The sequence below is a fragment of the Hemibagrus wyckioides genome, linkage group LG19 (genome assembly GCF_019097595.1).
Source record: "Hemibagrus wyckioides isolate EC202008001 linkage group LG19, SWU_Hwy_1.0, whole genome shotgun sequence".
Classification (NCBI taxonomy): Eukaryota; Metazoa; Chordata; class Actinopteri; order Siluriformes; family Bagridae; genus Hemibagrus; species Hemibagrus wyckioides.
Window position 1 is genome coordinate 5,280,487 of NC_080728.1, and position 19,944 is coordinate 5,300,430.

The window sequence follows — 19,944 nt, forward strand, 5'->3', positions numbered from 1 at the left end:
TAGAGATATGAGCCGGAAGTCAGTGTTCTCGGCTCATACGCACGTTGCTTACAAGCATGGCTCCTGGTGGGAAGATCAACAAACCGAAAACAGTAGGTGTTTTTACTGTTTAATATCACACTCGTGTATGATTATACAGCTATACAGTGCAGGTAAAGGAGATTAGGTCAAGAGGGAACAATCGGATATAGTCTCTTGCTGATCTGCTGATAGGAATCTGGTGTTTTTAGATAGCTTTATACTTGGACTTAATCAGAGCAATCAGTCAGTATGGACAAGCTTATCAAATATACTGTGACTGTGTACAATGTCCTGAGGTCATTTATACAGTTTTCCTCTCATGTAGCAGTGCAGTGTGTAAAATATCACATCATATCTTTAGTGCAATGACACAGTAATCACCCTCACACAATAAATCTCAAATAATTATTCTGAAAATCTTTGAGATATAAATGATTCATGTGCTGGTTTTAAAGCTAAATATTTTTTCTGTTTATTTGTCATAGGTGTGAGAATAAAGGCATAATATTTTGAGGACAAATAAGCCATAATAATGTTAGGAGGTAAAGCTGAAATATTTGGAGAAAACAGTGGCAATATTATGAAAATAAAGTTATAACACGTTGCAGCTCGATCGCTGTACATTTTTTCTCAAATTATGATTTTTTTTTAATTCTCAAAATATTGCATCATATCATAAAAAACCATATCATAGTGTGATTTGTTGTTCTTCAGAATATTACAATTTTATTATTAACATATTTATTATTTTTTATTTATTAATAACTGTATTAATTTTTCTCAAACTATGATTTTTTTATTTTTAAAATATTACATCATATAATTAAAAAAATCATATCAGAGTCTGATTTGTTTTCTTCAAAATATTACAATTTTATTCTTAATTAATTTATTATTTTTTTCATACATTTATTTATTTATAAATTTATTTTTAAAATATTATGAATTTTCTTCTCAAAATATCTTGAAAATTTATTTTTAATTTTTTTTTTTTATTATTTAAAATGAGTTCCTAAATGCTATTGCAGTTCTTCCGGAGCTGGCTTGTGTTTTCTTCCTCAGCTTGTGTTACAGTGATGAATGGTCTCCAGAGGAGGGCGCTATTTTACAGTTAAATCATTTAAGAAGGAGAAAGCTGCAGTCTGCTAGTGCTGTGCCTCAATAACACTCAGCTGTTGCACACTAGACCATATGAAGATCGCTGTGTTGTTGTTTCAGATGTCTATTCTTCAGTGTGATCATGTTTTGGATTTAAACTAGTAAAACTAAAACTACGTCAATGACATGTGGTTGTGCAATTTAACTGAGGGCATGAAGCCTTTGTTATCGCCACACATACATTACAGCACAGAATTATTTTCTTCGCATATCCCCGCTGAAGAAGTTGGGGTCAGAGCGCAGGGGCAGCTATAATACAGTGCCCCTGGATCAGAGAGGGTTAAGGGACTTACTCAACAGTGGAGCTTGGTGGTGCTGGGGCTTGAACCCTGATCCTCTGATCAACAACCCAGAGCCAGCTCTATTGGTTGAAGATTAGGTTATCTAAGTTCTGACCAGAGCTAGACCCTATTTGTGAGAGATGTAGGCAAGCTCCTGCAAGCCTGTTCTGGACATGTCCAAGTTTGTATAACTTCTGGAAATTGATTTTTGGTGCATTTTCAGAAAGAATAGGTTTGCCAATGGACCCAACTCCTTTTATTGCTATATTTGGTGTTAGAGCACAAAACATGCGCATAAGTAGCTATAATTGGGGCAGTGGTCACGCAAGTGGCCCTAGCACCACCGAGCTGCCACTGTTGGGCCCTTGAGCAAGGCCCTTAACCCTCTCTGCTCCAGGGACACTGCATCATTGTTGACCCTGCTCTCTGACCCCAACCCCCCAAGAATGGAATATGCGGAGAAAGAATTTCACTGTGCAGTAATGTATACGTGACAAATAAAGACAACTTGTAAATTGTTGGCTTTTTGCACACTACTTGCCTGAAGGTAATAATACTAAGTAATACTGCTTCAATGGAAAGACTCTCTGGATTAAAGAGATCATGCAGTATCTTAAACTGGATAAAATAAGATACTCTCTTTAAGGGTCTTCCCACAAATTGTATGCAAGTTTTTTTGCTATTTGTTGAAAAATACAAGTTGGGAATACAATCCCCAAAATATGTATTACTGTGTGGGTTTGTTTTTTGTTTTTTTTCCCTTGTCGTCTTTGTACAATGTGATTGATACTTGATGTCTGATGGGTAAAGGGTTGGGTTGGGGTATGTTGGTGTACTTTTTCTGTTTTTTCTTGCATATTATAAAATGTTAAATGCCAAAAAAAAAAGTCAAACTAGACCATAAACTCTTTATGAGCATATGAACTCTTCAGCATTCCGTCTCTTTACCCGACACGACACAGGGTTCACGCTTTGTAATCATTCCTCATCTCATTAAGAACCGAATGTCATAAGGTTAAATCGCCGTCATGGACGTGTGTTTACAGTCAACTGAGTGTATAAATATTTTTCATTTACACCTAAACACACACACATAGCTACACTGTGATAACCTCAGTGTTGTGATCAGGGTGATACTCCATAAACAACACATCACAACTTACATGAGGACGCTGACCAAAACGAATAACACCAGAGGGTCTTAATGTTTATTTATATACTTATGGTCATTCGTGGTTTCACCCCTACAGGGTTGGGCTTTGATTCCCATTTCCTCTGGAAGTTCATGGGTTTCCTCTGGAGTCTTTGGTTTCCTCCCCAGTCCAAAGACATGTGCTTTAGGCTGATTGGTGTCTCTAAGTTATAGGTTGGAACCCCATCCAGGGTGTCCTCGTTCCCCAAGTCCCCTTAGATAGACTTCAGGTTCCCTGAGACCCTGTGTAGGAAGTGCGGATGGATGGATGGATGGAGGGACAGATAGTCCATGTAGTAAACACTATAGCCACTCTCTGTGTGTTTATTTTGTTTCTGCAGGAATTGGGGAAGAAGCTGTTCAAGAGGCGGAGGGTTCTGACGAAGCAGAAGAGGAAGAAGCACCGCATTGTTGGAGCAGTGGTGGATGAAGGGCTTATAACTAAACACCACCTGAAAAAGAGGAGGTTGGTCAGTCAGGCTAAAGATACTGAAGAGCAACAGATGAATTGACCCTGTGCTGTTGGAGTTCTAATGCTGCAGTCAGATCTCACATGATCTCTACAGATTGAATAAAGGAGACATTAGTGAACCGTGTTGGGTATAAATCATTTCAGTGCATTGTGCTGTTGGAAAAACAAATTCTTTTCATTCACTTTTATTTGTGTAGAAGTTTTAATTATGGACAGCTTTACAGAAATATATACATTTCAAAAAAAGTAAGATTGTCAGAGTGAAGAAAATCTGCCTGAGACAATATGAGGAAGAAACCTTGAGAAGATCCAGCCTTATGTAAAATAAAATGAAGCCATCCGGAGAGTGTGATTATTACGGACCTCGCTCAAGGGCCTGACAGTGGCAGAGCTGGGGCTTGAACCATCAACTTTTTAATCAGTACTTCTCAGATATTCCTGCAGCTCCATCTTTTTTTTGGTCCTTCTATTTTGGAGAAACTGGGTTATGTTACAGTCATGGGTCATTTCCTCCATTTTTAATGATGGTGTTCACAATGTTCCATGGTACAGCTGATGTTTTGGAAATTCTTTATCTCCCTCTCCTGATCTATACTTTCAACAAGGAAATCCTGTACATGCTTTGTAAGCGCTTTGTGGGTGAGATGATCTTTATTTGTAGTTTATTTGTAGTTAATCACTTCATATCAGCTGTATGATGATTGAAAATGAGGTTGAATGTGACTGGTTTATACAAATAGAGGTGATGAGCAACAACAGAAGCACAAGAAACTAAAGATTATTGCAGTCTCTGGCTCTGAAATTCAGCTCTCAAATGTGTCCGCAAATGCAGATGATTTACGACTTTTAGTAAACATTTGACCTGAACACAGCAGAAGGGTTAAGATACTGTTCGTTCAGTTTAGTAAGAAGACTGTGTTTGTGTTTTTTTTTTTGTTTTTTTTCCAGCACCAGCTCCAGAGCGAACATCACCCTTTCTGGGAAGAAAAGACGAAAGTTGCTGAAACAGCTGCGTCACATGGAGAAAGAGAAAGCATCCATGGATGGTAGATATATTCAGTTTTCTGTCTCATATTTTTATATATATATCTCAGAGAATTTTTTTTTGCTGGATTTGGAAAAGGTGTATCAGTTAGTCACGTTTTTCTCTGAATGTAAAGATGGCTAAAGAGGGTATTTGTGTTTTGGCGAGACGTCATGAGCCAAAGATACAGCTGACCTGCTTTCAGTTCATCAAGCTGAATCAGACCAAGTGACCAGACCAATCGCATTTCACCTACTAACAACATTTATTGTTTATTCAAACATTCACGAGGCATTTGTTTCCTTAGCTGGACACAACTGGCAGTTTGAACCAGTCCACTTGACTGTACAGCAATGATATAGTTTCCTCAACAAATTGACCTCATTACTGCTCTTTATATCAGATTGTCTTTCCTTTTATATCCACTGTATGGCCAAAGGTTTGTGGACACCAAGAATACACACTTATTTCTGTCCTCATGATGACCTAAATTCTAATACACTGATTTGCTTTGAATATCAGTATTGTCCAGTTAAAGTGGAACGTGTCAGATCAGAGTATGTCCTAAAAGCGATGGTATAGTATACTCAGTTACGCCATGGAGTAACAAATAACTCCTTTACTTCTTTCTTTAAAGTTGAAGAAGTACCAAAGAAGAAAGCAGCTCCTGCTGAAAAGAAGAAGGAGAAGAAAAGCGGCGGTGACGTGGAGATGATGGATTTGGAATAAGACAAACTATATGGACATTTTGAAAGCTGCTATTTTTCCCTCCCGTGTGTAGACTGTACAGAATCTGCACATGAAACATGTACGCCTTTTGACAATGCTGATAATATAAATATCAGTCCTTGCAGTATTTACTGTGATGATCTTCAGATGAGCTGAAAGGATTTCCGTCTTGTTAAATTCTTTAAAACCAATAGTCTTAAATCTGAATTCTCTCTCTGTGTGTCAGAGCAGCTCTTTGGAGACGATCTTCGCTGCAGTATGTTGACATGAGGAGAAAACTGATGGATAATGATGGCTCGATGAACAGTTTTATGTCTTTAGCATTTATTTGGATAATTAGATTCACCAAATCTTGTTTTCTGACCAAACTCCACTTTCTCAAAACGATTTTGTTCTCTTGTTTCCTGTGGTGTTGCGACACAATAAAGTTCACCTTAGTGTTCAGCAGTGACTCTGGGTTGTATTTGTTGTTTCAGGGGACAGATTTACACTGTAAGAATTAAGAATGGAAGCTACAGTCACCATGAAATGAACTGTACTTCCTTTTCAGACAGGAAGTCTGTGAGAGTGACCGTGTACTTGCTTCAGTTGTGGTTGAGCTACAACACCACACTACCACAAAAGTCTAAACAAACAGGATTTCTTACTGCAACCTTCACCCACACCTGGCCAGTTTAAACAAGGACAGTGTCCTACATGATGATGATGATGATGATGTGGATTTTGAAAATATGTGGTACATGTTTGAGCCTAAGTTAACTAACAATGTACAGTTCATAAGTTTACACACCCCTTGCTGAATGTTAATAATTTAAAGTTAATAAAAGGGATCTTATAGATTGTTATTCTTACAGACAGATTGTTTTTTAAACAGTTCTGACCTGAATAATCCATTTCAAATGAATATAGTCCACAAGACAAAATAATAATTTATTTTCACCAATGAACCAGTTCAAAAGTTTACTTCTGAATACTGCGTGTTGTTACAGTATGAACCCTATTCATACCCCTTAAGCTTTTCCACATTTTGTCACGTTACAACCACAAACCTAAATGTGTTTTATTTGATAGACCAACACAAAGTGGCACAATTCTGAAGCGAAGGAAAAATGATCAATGGGTTTCAACATTTTTTACAAATAAAAATCTGAAAAGTGTGGCCTGCGTTTGTATTCAGCCCCCCTTTACTCTGACGCCCCTAACTAAAATCCACTGGATCCAATTTCCTTCAGAAGTCACCTAGTAAACAGAGTCTGTGTGTAATCTCAGTATAAATACAGCTGTTCTGTGACTCCCTTAGAGGTTTGTTAGAGAACATTAGTGAACAAACAGCATCATGAAGCCCATGAACACAACAGACAGGGCAGGGATAAAGTTGTGGAGAAGTTTAAAGCAGGCTTAGGTTATAAAAAAAAAAATATCTAACAGAGCACTGTTCAATCCATCATCTGAAAATGGACCAAGACATGGCCGTCCACCTAAACTGACAAGCTGGGCAAGGAGAGAATTAATCGGACAAGCAGCCAAGAGGCCCATGGTAACTCTGGTGGAGCTGCAGAGATCCAGAGCTCAGGTGGGAGAATCTGGGACAGGACTACTATTAGTGGTGCACTACACAAATCTGGTCTTTATGGAGGAGTTACAAGAAGAAAGAAGGCCATAAGTAGTCCTGTTTGCAGTTTGTGACAAGGCATGTGGGGGACACAGCAAGCATCTTTTGGAAGAAGGTGCTCTGATAAGACCAAAATTGGCCTAAATGCAAAACATTATGTTTGGTGGAAAACTGACACTGCATATCACCCTGAACACATCATCTCCATTGTGATAGCAGAGACATGGTGATAGCGGCGTCATGTTGTGGGGATGCTTTTCTTTAGCCGGGACAGGGAAGCTGGTCAGAGTTGATGGGAAGATGGATGGAGCTAAATACAGAAGAAAACATGTTAGAGTCTGCAAAAGACTTGAGACTGGGGCGGAGGTTCACCTCCTGCACCTGCAGCCAGAGCTACAATGGAATGGTTTAGATCAAAACATATCCATGTGTTAGAGGGACCCAGTCAAAGTCCAGTCCTAAATCCAATTGAAAATTGCTGTTCACAGACACTGTCCATCTAATCTGACTGAGCTTGAGCTATTTTGCAAAGAAGAAAGGGCAAGAATTTCACTCCCCAGATGTGCAAAGCCGGGACAGACATACCCCCAAAAGACCTGCAGCTGTAATAGCAGCAAAAAGTGGTTCTACAGTGTATTGACTTTGGGGGTGGGGGTGATTGGGATGTGGTTGACCGTTTATCATTTTCCTTCCACTTCACAATTATATGCCACTTTGTGTAGGTCTATCACATAAAATCCTAAAATAAATACATTTACGTTTGTGGTTGTAATGTGACAAAATGTGGAAAAGTGGTATTAATACTTTTTGCAAGGCACTGTATGTGGATGATCAAGGAGTGTTTTCATGAGTTCTTCATGAGTCCCTTGTTTGTCCTGAGCAGTTACATTGTCCACAGTTCTTCCGAAAATCCTTCAGCCTTTCCAGCATTATCACCCCCAGATACACTGTCGTACTAGAGTCTGTAACATAAATGACGAAACATCTCCATTTTTCATTTCTGAGCATTGATGAGCTGTGTATCACTGTACTGACAAGTGTTTTTGCAGATGCCATCTGTTCTATGCAAATCACCGTGTACCAGATAACACACACTTACAGTTACAGTTGCATATCATTTACACACATCGGATAGTTGACTGAAATGAAAAGCATGACATGAGTGACGTTCTCAGAGACATGATGCTTCATAAACACTGCATGCAAAAAAGCACCACTGGTATGTTGTGTGCTTGTATAATTGTGCTTGTGGGGGGGGGGTATTCTCCTCCTTCAGCACCTCTTTGTGTGCTGTCTCCATTCAGTCACATTGCTTTAGTTAACATACGGGTTCTGCAGTAAACACGTGTCGTCGCTCAGCTGCTCTCACTGGGGGGACAAAAGAGCTCAAAAAAAAATGGGTCAGAGAGTCATGATGAAACCGTGAGCATTGCTTTGGACCGACTCACTAAGGCGAATTACCGCCGTCCGTTTTAAACGCGCGCTCCTTTACCTTGTGCGTGTTTGTTTTTCATCTGCCTTAAAGCTCGGCGCGTTGTGTTTCCTCTCTCCGTCTTTTGTGTGCACAACGGGGAGCCCTAGGTTTGGTTTTTACGTAAAAAAAAATCCCCCCACAAATCTACGTGTTTCCTACGTGTTGTTTGCATCGTGTGAGAGCTCTCGGTGTGATGCGGTGTGTGAAGACACCATTTTAGACCACAGTCCTTGTGAGCATCTTTAAGGAGCTCTACGGAAACCTGATCTTTATGTAGGATTTTCAGGTCGCATCAGATCTACCTACCCAGGATGCCGAAGATCATTTGCTGGATGAAGATGCTGACGGTTTCATCCCCCTCTGTGCTATTTTGGTGAAGGTAAGTTGTTTTTTTTTTTTATTTATATATATTTATTTATTGTTATTTCTACGCTTTACAGAAGGCCAGCAGCGATGCTAGCAGGTGTTAGAAAAGCTTGGGTGAATTGTAGACAATTTTAATGAACAAACGCAAGCATCAGTTTGGAAATAAACAACATGTAAGTTGGCTATTTGCCGATTTCATTATGATTGCATCACGGAGATGAGCTTGTAACGGACGAGGCTTCTGTATCCTAGCGACGCGTCAACATCAGCACCAGTGTGCTGTTGCATCAAACTCCTCATTTCTCTGTGCTGATCTTTCACAGATTCGATTGCCCTCAACATCATCCCGCATTGCATTTTGGGGCGGTAGGAGACAGGCATTGTTGTAGCTTACACTTACTAAATTGCGAGACAAAGAAGATAGAACTCATGCAGGATCCTAAAGCAGGTTTTTTTTTTTTTTTTACAACACTTCCAGAAAGGTCTCAAACTTCATGTGTGTTGTTTTCATAAGATATGGTTTTATTTAGCACATATAGTATTAATATGAGTCTGTTGTGCACTTTAAGGGTATAACACACTGAAACCTTCTCATGTAATCACTTATTACAGACACAGTCACATATGAAAAACATATGTAATAACATGCTAGTAGTACATGTAGGTCTTTTTTTACATAAAGGAACTAACTGTATCACAAATACAGGATCCCAAATTACCACTGCTCACATACCCGAATGTCGAGAATGACTACTTTTCAATCTCAGCGCATATAATATACAATATATGTCCAGAGGTATATGGACGCCTGACCGTCACACTCCTATGTAGGTCTTCTTCAAAAAGGTGCCACAAAGTTGTATGGAATGTGTTTGATTGCTGTAACATTATAATTTCCCTTTCCTGGAAATAACAGTGTTCCAGCATGACAATGCCTCTGTGCACAAAGCCCCTAAGCTCCATGAGGCTAGAGTGGAGGAACTGGAGTGTCCTGCACAGAGCCCTGACTCTGACTCAACCCCACTGAACCCCACTGGGATGAACTGGAACACCGACTGAACCCCAGACCTCCTCGCTCTTACAACATCAGTGTCTGATCTCACTAATGCTCTTTTAGCTGAATGATCACTAATCCCCACCGCCACGCTCCAACATCTAGTGGGAAGCCTTCCAAGATCAGTGGAGCAAAAACACAAGGAATAAATCTGGAATTAGATTTTCAAGTGTTATGATCGGGTATCCAAATACGTTTGGCCATATGGTTACTGTGTGCAAGTGTAAACATTTGGAATTCATTTGAAAAAGTAAAAAAATATTATATTAACATGGTGGTTGTATTTATAAAAGGAAATATGCCGACAAAAATGTTGGTCTTTGTAATAAAAGAAAAATGAACAAGTTAACAGCATAATGAATTAGACATGAACATTAATAGAATATGCATAATAAAAGCATAATAAAAAAATGATCAGTGAGAGCAATAGTGAGAGAATCTGGGAGACATGTTCCTGATAATCATTACTTCACCTGATAGGACAAGTTTCCTTTGTACTATGTCACACTGATTGTTGTACTGATTTATTACAATAGTTACAGGTTTATTGTAGCTATACATCAAACTCCTGTGATACAATATATGATCATGAATGACATTTTCCACACAGGACGGTGACAATGCCCCACAATGCACTGACGTAACTCCACATTCCATACCCACTACGTTGGCAGTTTATTAGGCACAACCCAAACACACACACAAAATTATACATTCCAACAAGCCATATGTCATATGACCTCATCAGTAGCGTGGTATAAATCAGACAGACCGGTGTTTGTAGACTTTAGGTTATTGTTATATTGACCCAAGCAGTAAATTGAATGACTTTGAGTGTGGCATGAGCTCTTCCTACGCTACTAGTGAGCAGAGATCAAAAACGAACAGACACAAGAGAAGGTACCAGGTTAGGTGAATGAACTTTTGCACCGAATTTATTGCAACCAAATGGCGTCAGATACATGACCATGAGCTGTCATTAGTGGTCTGGCCAGTTCCCAGATCACAGTGTTATGGCACATCTTTGAGTTCCGATGGAAAATTACTGTTTACAGAAGAATGAGCAGCTGTTTTACTCTCAGAAACGGTGTAATGCGGTAGTCCACATGTAGTCTTAAAACGAATGTCTTTGTCGCGCCATCATAACTGGAGACACAACATGGATCTTTATATAGAAGCATTTTAAAGGGTTCATTAAAAATAACACAATGGGGCTCTTCAAATCCAACCAGGCATAACATTATGACCCCTTTTGCTGCCAAAACTGACCCGTGATGCACTGTGTATTCTGACACCTCAGAACATCAGAACCAGCATTAACGTCTTCAGCAGTTTGAGCAACAGTACACCACCACAAGAGCTGCAGTTTTGGAGATGCTCTGATCCAGTGGTCTAGCCATCACTATTTGACCCTTTCATCAAACTCACTCAAATCCTTACGCTTGTCCATTTTTCCTGCTTCTAACACATCAACTTTGAGGACAAAATGTTGACTTGCTGCCTAATATATCCCACCCACTAACAGGTGCCATGATGAGGTGATCATCAGTCTTATTCACTTCACCTCTCAGTGCTCATAATGTTATGCCTGATCGGTGTATTTCACTAATGTAATCAACTATTCAAACTTTTTTGTGTAAAGTCTGTCATTCATAAACACGTCATTTCCCAACATCTCAGTGTTATCTACATAAAGATAAAACTCCATACAGTAACGTCACTGATTTCACCTTCCACACATTCTTTGAATTATAGAAGCTTTTTCATAAAAAAAGATTCATTGCTCTCCGAAGCTTTTACATAGGACCATTTTCAGGAAAAGGTAACATGGGCCAAGTACAGAACCCCAGGGTTCTAAATAGAACCACAAGGAACCACTAGAGCACCTTGTTGAATCGACACCCCAATGCATTTGTGATGTTTTCCAGAAGAGTCATTACACACTATTAAACTGGTGTGCTTAATAAACTCAGTATACATTAAAGGGTACTTAAGGCACTTGAGGAATTGTTTGGAAGCAGAGCACTTATTATTGTACCATGTAACCGGGCCTGTGGTTGTGAATACGATGTTAATGGCTTTCTCAAATCATGCAATAAACACAAAAGCGATCACAGCACAGGCTGAAGTACTGTTTGAACTGTAATAGACTCAGATCAAAAGCACCGTTAACTTCCAGTAATACAGCTCTACAACCAGTACAACCAGTCAGGAAATCCAAATGCATATACAACACAGTCCTATTCACAATTTTATAACATCACCCCTACAGTATAAATACAGTAATAAATACACTGCAACTTATCACCCAAACTGATAATTAACTACATGTATGATTCCAGCAAGGCATCAAGCCCTTACAATAACATGTATAATATCTTTCAGGAAAAGGAGCAAAGTTCAAGTGGTAGATGATTGCGCTTGAACTGTGGAACCAAAGGACTTGGGACCATCTAATGGCATTGTACATACACACACAAGGCACTGGTTAGTACCTCGTTTCTCAGATTCGTTTAGATTTACCTTTTTATTTTTTTAAATGTGAATGTAATTATAATATTTATATTATTTATATATATATATATATATATATATATATATATATATATATATATATATATATATATCGTAATATAATGCTATTTGTATGTGTACTTCTGCTAATTCAAACACTTTATATCTTCACTGTTGTGTGGTGTGGATTTTTTCTGTGTACTGTTTTAATGAAAGGAAGTAAATTATGTTTAGGGTGCAGCAGGTGCTCGAGGTCCTTCGGAACCATAAAAAAAAAGAAAAGCAGGACTTCAGACAATATATTGTTTTAATTTACTCTTTCGTGAAGAGTCCTTTGGGGGTTGGGAAGGCAGCAAAGTAATAAAATGAAAATGATCAAGCTGTGGCTAAAGTGTTTGATGAAACCTTGGGTTTTTTTTTTTTAATAAACCTTACCAATTGTCATCCAGCAGGTCTTAATCCTTTCCCATCAGGACTCTGAGAAGCCCGTGGATCTTCTGAGCTCTAAAAGCCATGTTCCCAGCCCATCAACACTCCTTCAGGGCAGCTAAGCTGCTGCTCGGGGCTCTGATCTTTCTCCTGGCTTGCAGTTGTGCTTTGAGCTCCATCGGTGAGACATGTTACTCCAGACAGCATCGAGACACCATTGTGAATGTGCGCAAGGCTTTGGATCATCAAAAGAGGAAGAAAGAGGCAGAAAGAGATTGTATCTTGGCCTGTTGTTCTGAGGAGCTGAAACCAGGTAAGTTGGGATTTTACCACGTGCTGAGGTAAAATAGCAAGAAACTACAACTAACACAACTACAGCCAAAGCTAATTTGACTGGATTGTACATAGATTATTTCATGTCTTTGTTAGATAGATAAGTTTGTTGTGACCTTTGCCTGCAGAGTTTCAACATCCATTGTACCTAATATTGATCCCTAGATGGATGTTTTTTAATCTACACCCACTGAGGACATGGTTAATGTTTATATTTTTGATCAGGACATATAATTTTGTGATTGTAGGAAAATTTAGGGATCCGCCATTTTGTGCACGTGCCCCACAGACATGCAGTAACTAACATTCTACCTCTCTCACAGGTATAAAATGCAACATGGTGATGTATAAGCCATCAAGCCAAGACGGTATTGAGAACTGCTACCTGTTTCATTGTGAAACTGAGCAGGACTGCCCTCTGATGTCAGCCAAGCCTGGGACTAACACCTATGATATATTCAAAGGTAATCCTTCACCAGTAAAACCACTATAGCACATTAATTGCATTGGTTCATTGCTCCGGTCCTGTAGACCCATCACCTTGCACAGTTTTAAGTTTTCCCTACTGTATTGAGGATTGGGAAAATGCGCAGGATGCGTGTGGATAGAGATGAGGACCCTTGCTTTATCAGTACATAGTAATCTTTACATTGTTACCAATGATATAATTTTTTGATAAATTGTTTATAGATTATTTCTTGATTTTGATGATTGGTTGTGATTACTACTAGCAGCTGTATTTCACCCCTGCTAACTGCCGTGCCTAGATACCTAGGTACCTAGATACCTTGTGTGTGTGCAGACTGCATACCAATACCTTCCAACAAATGATCCAGTGTTTGTGATAAATCCAGTAAGAAGCTAGCTAGTGCCTGTGGTCAGAGCTACAGGTTACCCGTCCTCCAAATCTGGCAGTATAATTCTGTTATCTCCTCTGATGTGGTGAGGGTATATTTAAGCAATGCAAGCACTTGGAACTCTTGGCATATGGCATAGCTTCAAGTCTGCTTTCCTTTGTTAGCATGGCTAACATCTCGGTTTTCCAGCTGGGTTGAGTTCTCCCTCTGCATTATCATTCCACTCAGGGTATTTCACACCTCCCAACATCTAGCCGAGCAGTTATTCCATGCCCTGTTCACTATTAAATTTACTAAGTTGCCAGATTTCTGCTAACATTTAGCCCTGAAGCTGGAGTTGATTCCACACAATAGCCCCCTCATTTTTATCACAATTTACAAAGTGGTTAAACAAGCCATACTTGTGTTGCCAGTTTCTAAATCCCCTGAAGCATGAGGATATTTCCTCACTGCCTTGACATTGACCATCTTAAGGATGCAGTGTCTGGCTTACAATTACACTGAGATGGCATGCTCGGCTGTGTTCTAGGTAATATGATGGATCACAAGCTGTCAGGCTGGGCCACATGCCAACCCTGGCAATACGTTAGCTGGGTTATTGCTTGCATATAAGACACTCCAGCCTGCAGAGGTTGTTGCTTCTATTGAGGCTGGATGTGTGCAAATCAAATACTCTGAAAGTGCTGTTGTTCAGGCCTGCCACTAAAGAGACCCCAGAGAGGAGAGTCCAGGTTTCAGAATCACAAAACCAGCATTTTAGGCACTTTAAGGTCACTGAAAGCCCCACAAAGGGCTCTTCTACATTGGACAAGTTTTAGGCAGGAACATCAGGAGACATCTGATTACCCCATTCATCTTGTGGGGCAGGTCCTATATACCCTATTGCAAATTCCATTACAAGGTCCTAAACCTTACAACAACATTGGCCATTGAGCAACAGCTACACCAGGGTCCTGATTACAAGGTCCATGGGTAAAAACCTTAGTTCTAACTTTCTAGGGGCTTAAGGCCTCATCACTATCAAACCCAAACATAGTTGTTTCTTTGTTTCACAAGATGTTTGTTCTGTTCAAATCTAGTTCCTAAATATATATATTTATTTCATATGTTAAGATTTAATCCATGGTGTGCAACAAGACTGATTATTGTTAATAAACCTTTGTTACACCTATTTGTTCCCCATTCCCTCATGTGTCCCTATTGCTCCAGTACACTGATGATTTTATGGTTTGCCTTTCAAGGCCAGGTTCTACCCTTCTCCCTCACACTAGTACCACGGGTGGTGTATTAATAGATTTTTGTCTCTTCTGATGGCCAGAGGCAGCAGTACTTGGATGACTGGCCACCACAAAGGAGAAAACTATTCACAACACCTATGTCGAACACATTGTGGATCATGGTTTCACTTAGAAAATGTTCCTTAACACTGAAACAGACTACACCATTCATCAGCGTGAAGCTATATTCACTAAGAATGCTAGCCACCCATGCAATCCAAAATGTGGCAGACATTATTTTTGTTTGCTAATCAGATTTAGACAGGCTGCTATGTGTGACATGATTGCTCAATGCAGCCACAACAGTAATTCTCCAGGTTTTCTGGAACTACAGGTTTTCTTAAGGCTGAAGTTGGTTATCAGCCTACAGCTGGAACTCAAATGCCATAACTAGAGACGTGTTTTCTTTTTTCGGTGAGAAGGGCATGACCACAGGCATCTGTCATTCATCAACATGAGGAAGGCCCATTGGAATGAATTGCCAAATGACAGTGGTATTTATTGTAGACGCTGTGTCATACGTCTTTAAGTGACATATTTATTGGAAGGTTACGGTATGTGTGTACAAGATACACAGGTGATTCTCACTAGCCTTGCATGTGCTCATAGAGCTTCTTTTGTTTTCTAACTGGTGCTAATTGTTTATTTATTATAAGGTATGACACACCCTGCTGCAAAAGGAAAGGAGAGAGCACCCACAATGCCTATTATGATAACAAAACAACCTTCTACTACTCAATCTACTTCAACAACCATGAAACCAACAACCACAACAACCACAACGCAGCCCACCACTACGACAAGTACCATGCAGTCCTCTACAACCACACATTCAAATACAACAACCACTTCCACCATAGCGCCCACAGAGCTGGCAATTATCCTCCTTACGATGCCTGTTGAAATCGTTCCAACTGCTACATCAACTACAACAACAACAACAACAACACAATCAACGACTACAACCACAAAGGTACCTTCCACAACGAGCACCACAACAACAACGCATCCAGTCGAGCCACCCCCGAACCCAGTCAGACCTTTGAAAAAGCAGATCAGGCCACCAAAAAAGCCAGAGCCCCATGGGAAATCCAATCCTAAAGTAGGTGAGAATCCAACCTTACAGAAACAGGCCACACAAAAAACTGTGATACATACCAATGCTACCACTACTACAACAACTAGTACAACTACAACGACTACAACCACAACTACTACTCCCACTACAACCACAACTACTACTCCATCTACAACCACAGCTACCACTCCCACCACAACCACAACTACCACTCCCACCACAACTACCACTCCCACTACAACCACAACTACTACTCCCACTACTACAACCACTACAACTACATCAACAACCACCTCTGAAAGGACAACTATAGTCGTCGTTGAGATGGAGAATGAGCTGAAAAACAGAGATTCAGACCCAGCAGGAGCCTCTGCCTCAGATAAGTCAAACAAGAAGTCACATTTGATGTGGAAGAATAGCCTGGCTTTGCTGGTGGTGCTCACCCTCATCATTCTCATGTTTGTCTTGGCCATCGTGGGCCGCAGAGCCATGGAATCCTTTGACAGGAGACACTACACTAGACTGGAGCTCAATGACCTTCACTATGAGATCTAAAGCTCAACCAAATCCTTGATAATCACAGAGACAATCCCATTCGATTTTGAAATGTTTTTTTTTTTCTCCCCCATCGGCTCACTAAAACAAAATATTTTGATAAGTAAGACATTTTGGGTTGAAAAAAAAAAAGTCCACATTCCCCATTCATAAGATGCTGTAACTGCTGAAGGGACGTACCACAATGGAGACTGAGGAAGAGTTTAGGGTTGTAGGGAATAAAAGCAATACAAAGACCTCAGGAAGTTTAAAAAAAAAATTAGGACTAGAATACTGTTGGACATTCTTTGCTATGGCAATGCATTAGTCATTAACATTTCCTTCATGTAAGACCAATCAATAATGAAGCTGATATAAGAAAAGCTGCATAATCAACTCACTCCTTTCAGAGGCTTCGTTTGTTTGATCACTTTTTGATCACATTTGTGTATGACTTGACTTAAGTATGAAGGGAAACCAGTACTCTACCATTTTAACCAATTCAAACATATTAATCAGTTGCATATCAGATTACCGATATTGGGTTGTTTTTAGATTGGGCTATAGTACAATTTAAGCGATTAGGCAATTTCCTTTATTGCAGTATAGAAAATAAAAAGACAGGATATGCTAAAACAAAATACGGTTCTGTTCTTCAGACCTTCACAAGCACCTTTAAATGGCCATATCCGTTCAGGACTTACTAACAGAAAAAAAAAACTGTATTTACTTGCTGTACACCGAATCTGTGTGATTTTATTTTCCACTATGTTTTACTGATGTATTTACATGAATTACACTGATCCATAGGAAGGTCTCTGATGCATTGTTCACATTGTGCTGCATTGTTCTGTTCTGTGTCTAAACAAAATACTACTTCTTGGTGGTAAATTACATTGGATGTGCACTATTTTCACATGAATACTTTCTTAACGAGCAGGCGTGTGAGTGTGAAGGTGTGTGCAGATGTGTGTGAGGTGGTCTACTCTAGTTAACGCTAACACTTGCTAAGAGCATGCATGGTAAATGTCATTTGCAATATTTGCTGTGTTCCACTATGGTTTTTAACATGCCTTTTGCCGACTTCCACTTGCAGCACTAGACGGTGGTTGTTTAACTGAGGCATAAATCTAATATTATACTTATAAGAATACTAATACTTATTAGAAACAGCTCCATCCGTTTAAAGGAATTTGCAAAGCTAACTTAACTAGTTCTGCTACTGTAAATTATAGGTATTGACATAACTGCTATGGGGCTCAAAGTCAGCTAACAAACTTCAGCTAATGAAGCACTACAGTAGGCCTTATGATGTCGACCTGAATGAAGAAGTGAAGTCAAACCAGGGCTTGTTACATACTGTAATAAAACACACATGGCATACACCGAAACTAGCTGTAATTGCAATGTTTGACCAGAGGTGGCAGCAGTCACCCAGTTGAATCTACAGCCACCTTCCCGCTCCTGTGCTCCATTTTAAAACTCGGTTTAGTTGCACAAATCTTTCATGTTTTTTTCTTGAATTGCTTTTTGTATTTTAATATCACTGTATATATATAAGATGGTGATGGTTTGGTCTTGTTTTTGTGAGTGGTTGCTTTGAACAACAATTGGAATTTATTGTAGGCTATTTTCTCTGGCTAAAATAAAACATTAATTCTTTGAAGAAATGTTTGACGATTCTGGTAACAATGACAAAGCTACCAACAATGTAATATAATAATAATAATAATAATAATAATAATAATAATAATAATAATAATAATAATTGTTATTATTATTATTATTATTATTATTATTATTATTATTGTGGTAATAGTGTTATTATTATTGTTATTATTGTCATATTAACAGTAGAAAATATACCGATCAGGCATAACATTATGAACACTGAGAGGTGAAGTGAATAAGACTGATGATCTCCTCATCATGACACCTGTTAGTGGGTGGGATATATTAGGCAGCAAGTGAACATTTTGTCCTCAAAGTTGATGTGTTAGAAGCAGGAAAAAAGGTAATGGCTAGACGACTGGATCAGAGCATCTCCAAAACTGCAGCTCTTGTGGGGTGTTCCCGGTCTGCAGTGGTCAGTATCTATCAAAAGTGGCCCAAAGAAGGAACAGTGGTGAACCGGCGACAGGGTTATGGGCGCCCAAGGCTCACTGATGCATGTGGGGAGCGAAGGCTGGTCTGTGTGATCCAGTCTAACAGACGAGCTACTGTTGCTCAGATTGCTGAAGAAGTTAATGCTGGTTCTAATAGAAAGGTGTCAGAATACACAGTGCACGACGGGGACCAACACAATATTAGGCAGGTGGTCATAAATGTTACGCCTGGTTGCTGTACCAATTAAAAAACGTGAAAACAGCTTTGGACTACAATTGCCACAAACAGTTTTGCACTCAGGTCTCCATCAGTAAATAGCTGATAATTTCAGCAAGATTTGTTGACTTCACAGTTATAGAAGGGAAATGATTTATAATCACACTATGATGAAGGCTTCCCTTATGAGTCTGGATCAAGGGGCAAGGTTTCTTCCTCATAATGTTTCAGGGAGATTTTTCTCACCACAATTACCACTGACTTGCTATTTACAAAGAAATTGCTAAATTCAGAAGTCGAATCCTGATGTTATACATTTCTTTAAAGCTGCTTTGTGTCAATGTCCATTGTTTAGAAAGTGAGTCGGAATACTGAATTATAGAATTATACAGATATTTTAAAAACATTCAAATTTGTTAGACCTTGTAATTTTCACAATTAACATGAGTTGGAATAATTAACATTGTTCAGTTCAGTCTTAAAAATGCTAAGTACCGATATTGGATAAAACACATTTCTCTTTATGAATTAAAGAATTCAGTAGGATAAATGTATAGAGTATATAAAAAGATTTACATATACATGTGCAGGCCAACTTGTTGAGCCCTACATCCTGATAAAACAATTTTGTTAAAATTATTACTTTATGACTTTATATTTATTATACCCTCATTGGGGGCTGAGCCCCCCTTAAATGAAAATCCTAGAATCTCCCCTGAGTCAGTCAGGGCTCTGTGCAGGACACTCCAGCTCTTCCACTCCTTAACACTTTAACACACCATGTCTTCATGGAGCTCAGGGGCTTCGTCCATGCTGGAAAAGGGTTTGACATCCTATATGAGTTGTGTGGTTCAACAGTTTTAGGAAGAAGCACATACGGGTGTGATGGTCAGGGGTGCACATACTTTTGCCCATATAGTGTATATTATTCCGCCGTAATGTACAGGTGAGAGAAATCGAATAATCCCCATGCTCTTTTTAAATATGTTAATGACTCTATGCATTACATTTGTACATCTGAACTAGATGAATGGGTAAAATTGCTTTATATAGCAATGTAATGACTTGACAGAACTTTGCTTCGGGAAATATCTATGGCTGAACTGGCTCGTATTTCAACATACTCTCAGGTATTGATTCGTGAGAAAGTAATCACCATAAACATTCCTTTTTATTAATTTACCCAACACAGTTAAATATAACTCGCTAATTTATCC

The 19,944-nt window shown here is 39.2% G+C and overlaps 2 protein-coding genes across 4 annotated transcripts; both read left to right on the forward strand.

The window, feature by feature from the left end:
• lg19h11orf98 (linkage group 19 C11orf98 homolog) lies at positions 1–5,321 on the forward strand. Its single transcript, XM_058416584.1, has 4 exons — positions 1–92; positions 2,994–3,118; positions 4,073–4,170; positions 4,786–5,321. The coding sequence occupies exons 1-4, from the start codon at positions 57–59 to the stop codon at positions 4,875–4,877; spliced, it is 351 nt and encodes a 116-aa protein (XP_058272567.1). The 5' UTR covers positions 1–56; the 3' UTR covers positions 4,878–5,321.
• A 2,474-nt stretch (positions 5,322–7,795) lies between these two features.
• Positions 7,796–18,041, forward strand: mansc1 (MANSC domain containing 1). 3 transcript variants are annotated; one of them, XM_058416635.1, is made up of 5 exons: positions 7,796–8,342; positions 11,769–11,870; positions 12,371–12,639; positions 12,983–13,123; positions 15,450–18,041. In XM_058416635.1, the coding sequence occupies exons 3-5, from the start codon at positions 12,411–12,413 to the stop codon at positions 16,424–16,426; spliced, it is 1,347 nt and encodes a 448-aa protein (XP_058272618.1). In that variant the 5' UTR covers positions 7,796–8,342; positions 11,769–11,870; positions 12,371–12,410; the 3' UTR covers positions 16,427–18,041. The 3 variants fall into 3 exon arrangements, with proteins under 3 accessions (XP_058272618.1, XP_058272616.1, XP_058272617.1); XM_058416633.1 differs by having other exon boundaries at positions 7,797–8,342; positions 12,347–12,639; XM_058416634.1 differs by having other exon boundaries at positions 7,797–8,342; positions 12,350–12,639.
• Positions 18,042–19,944: the final 1,903 nt, after the last annotated feature.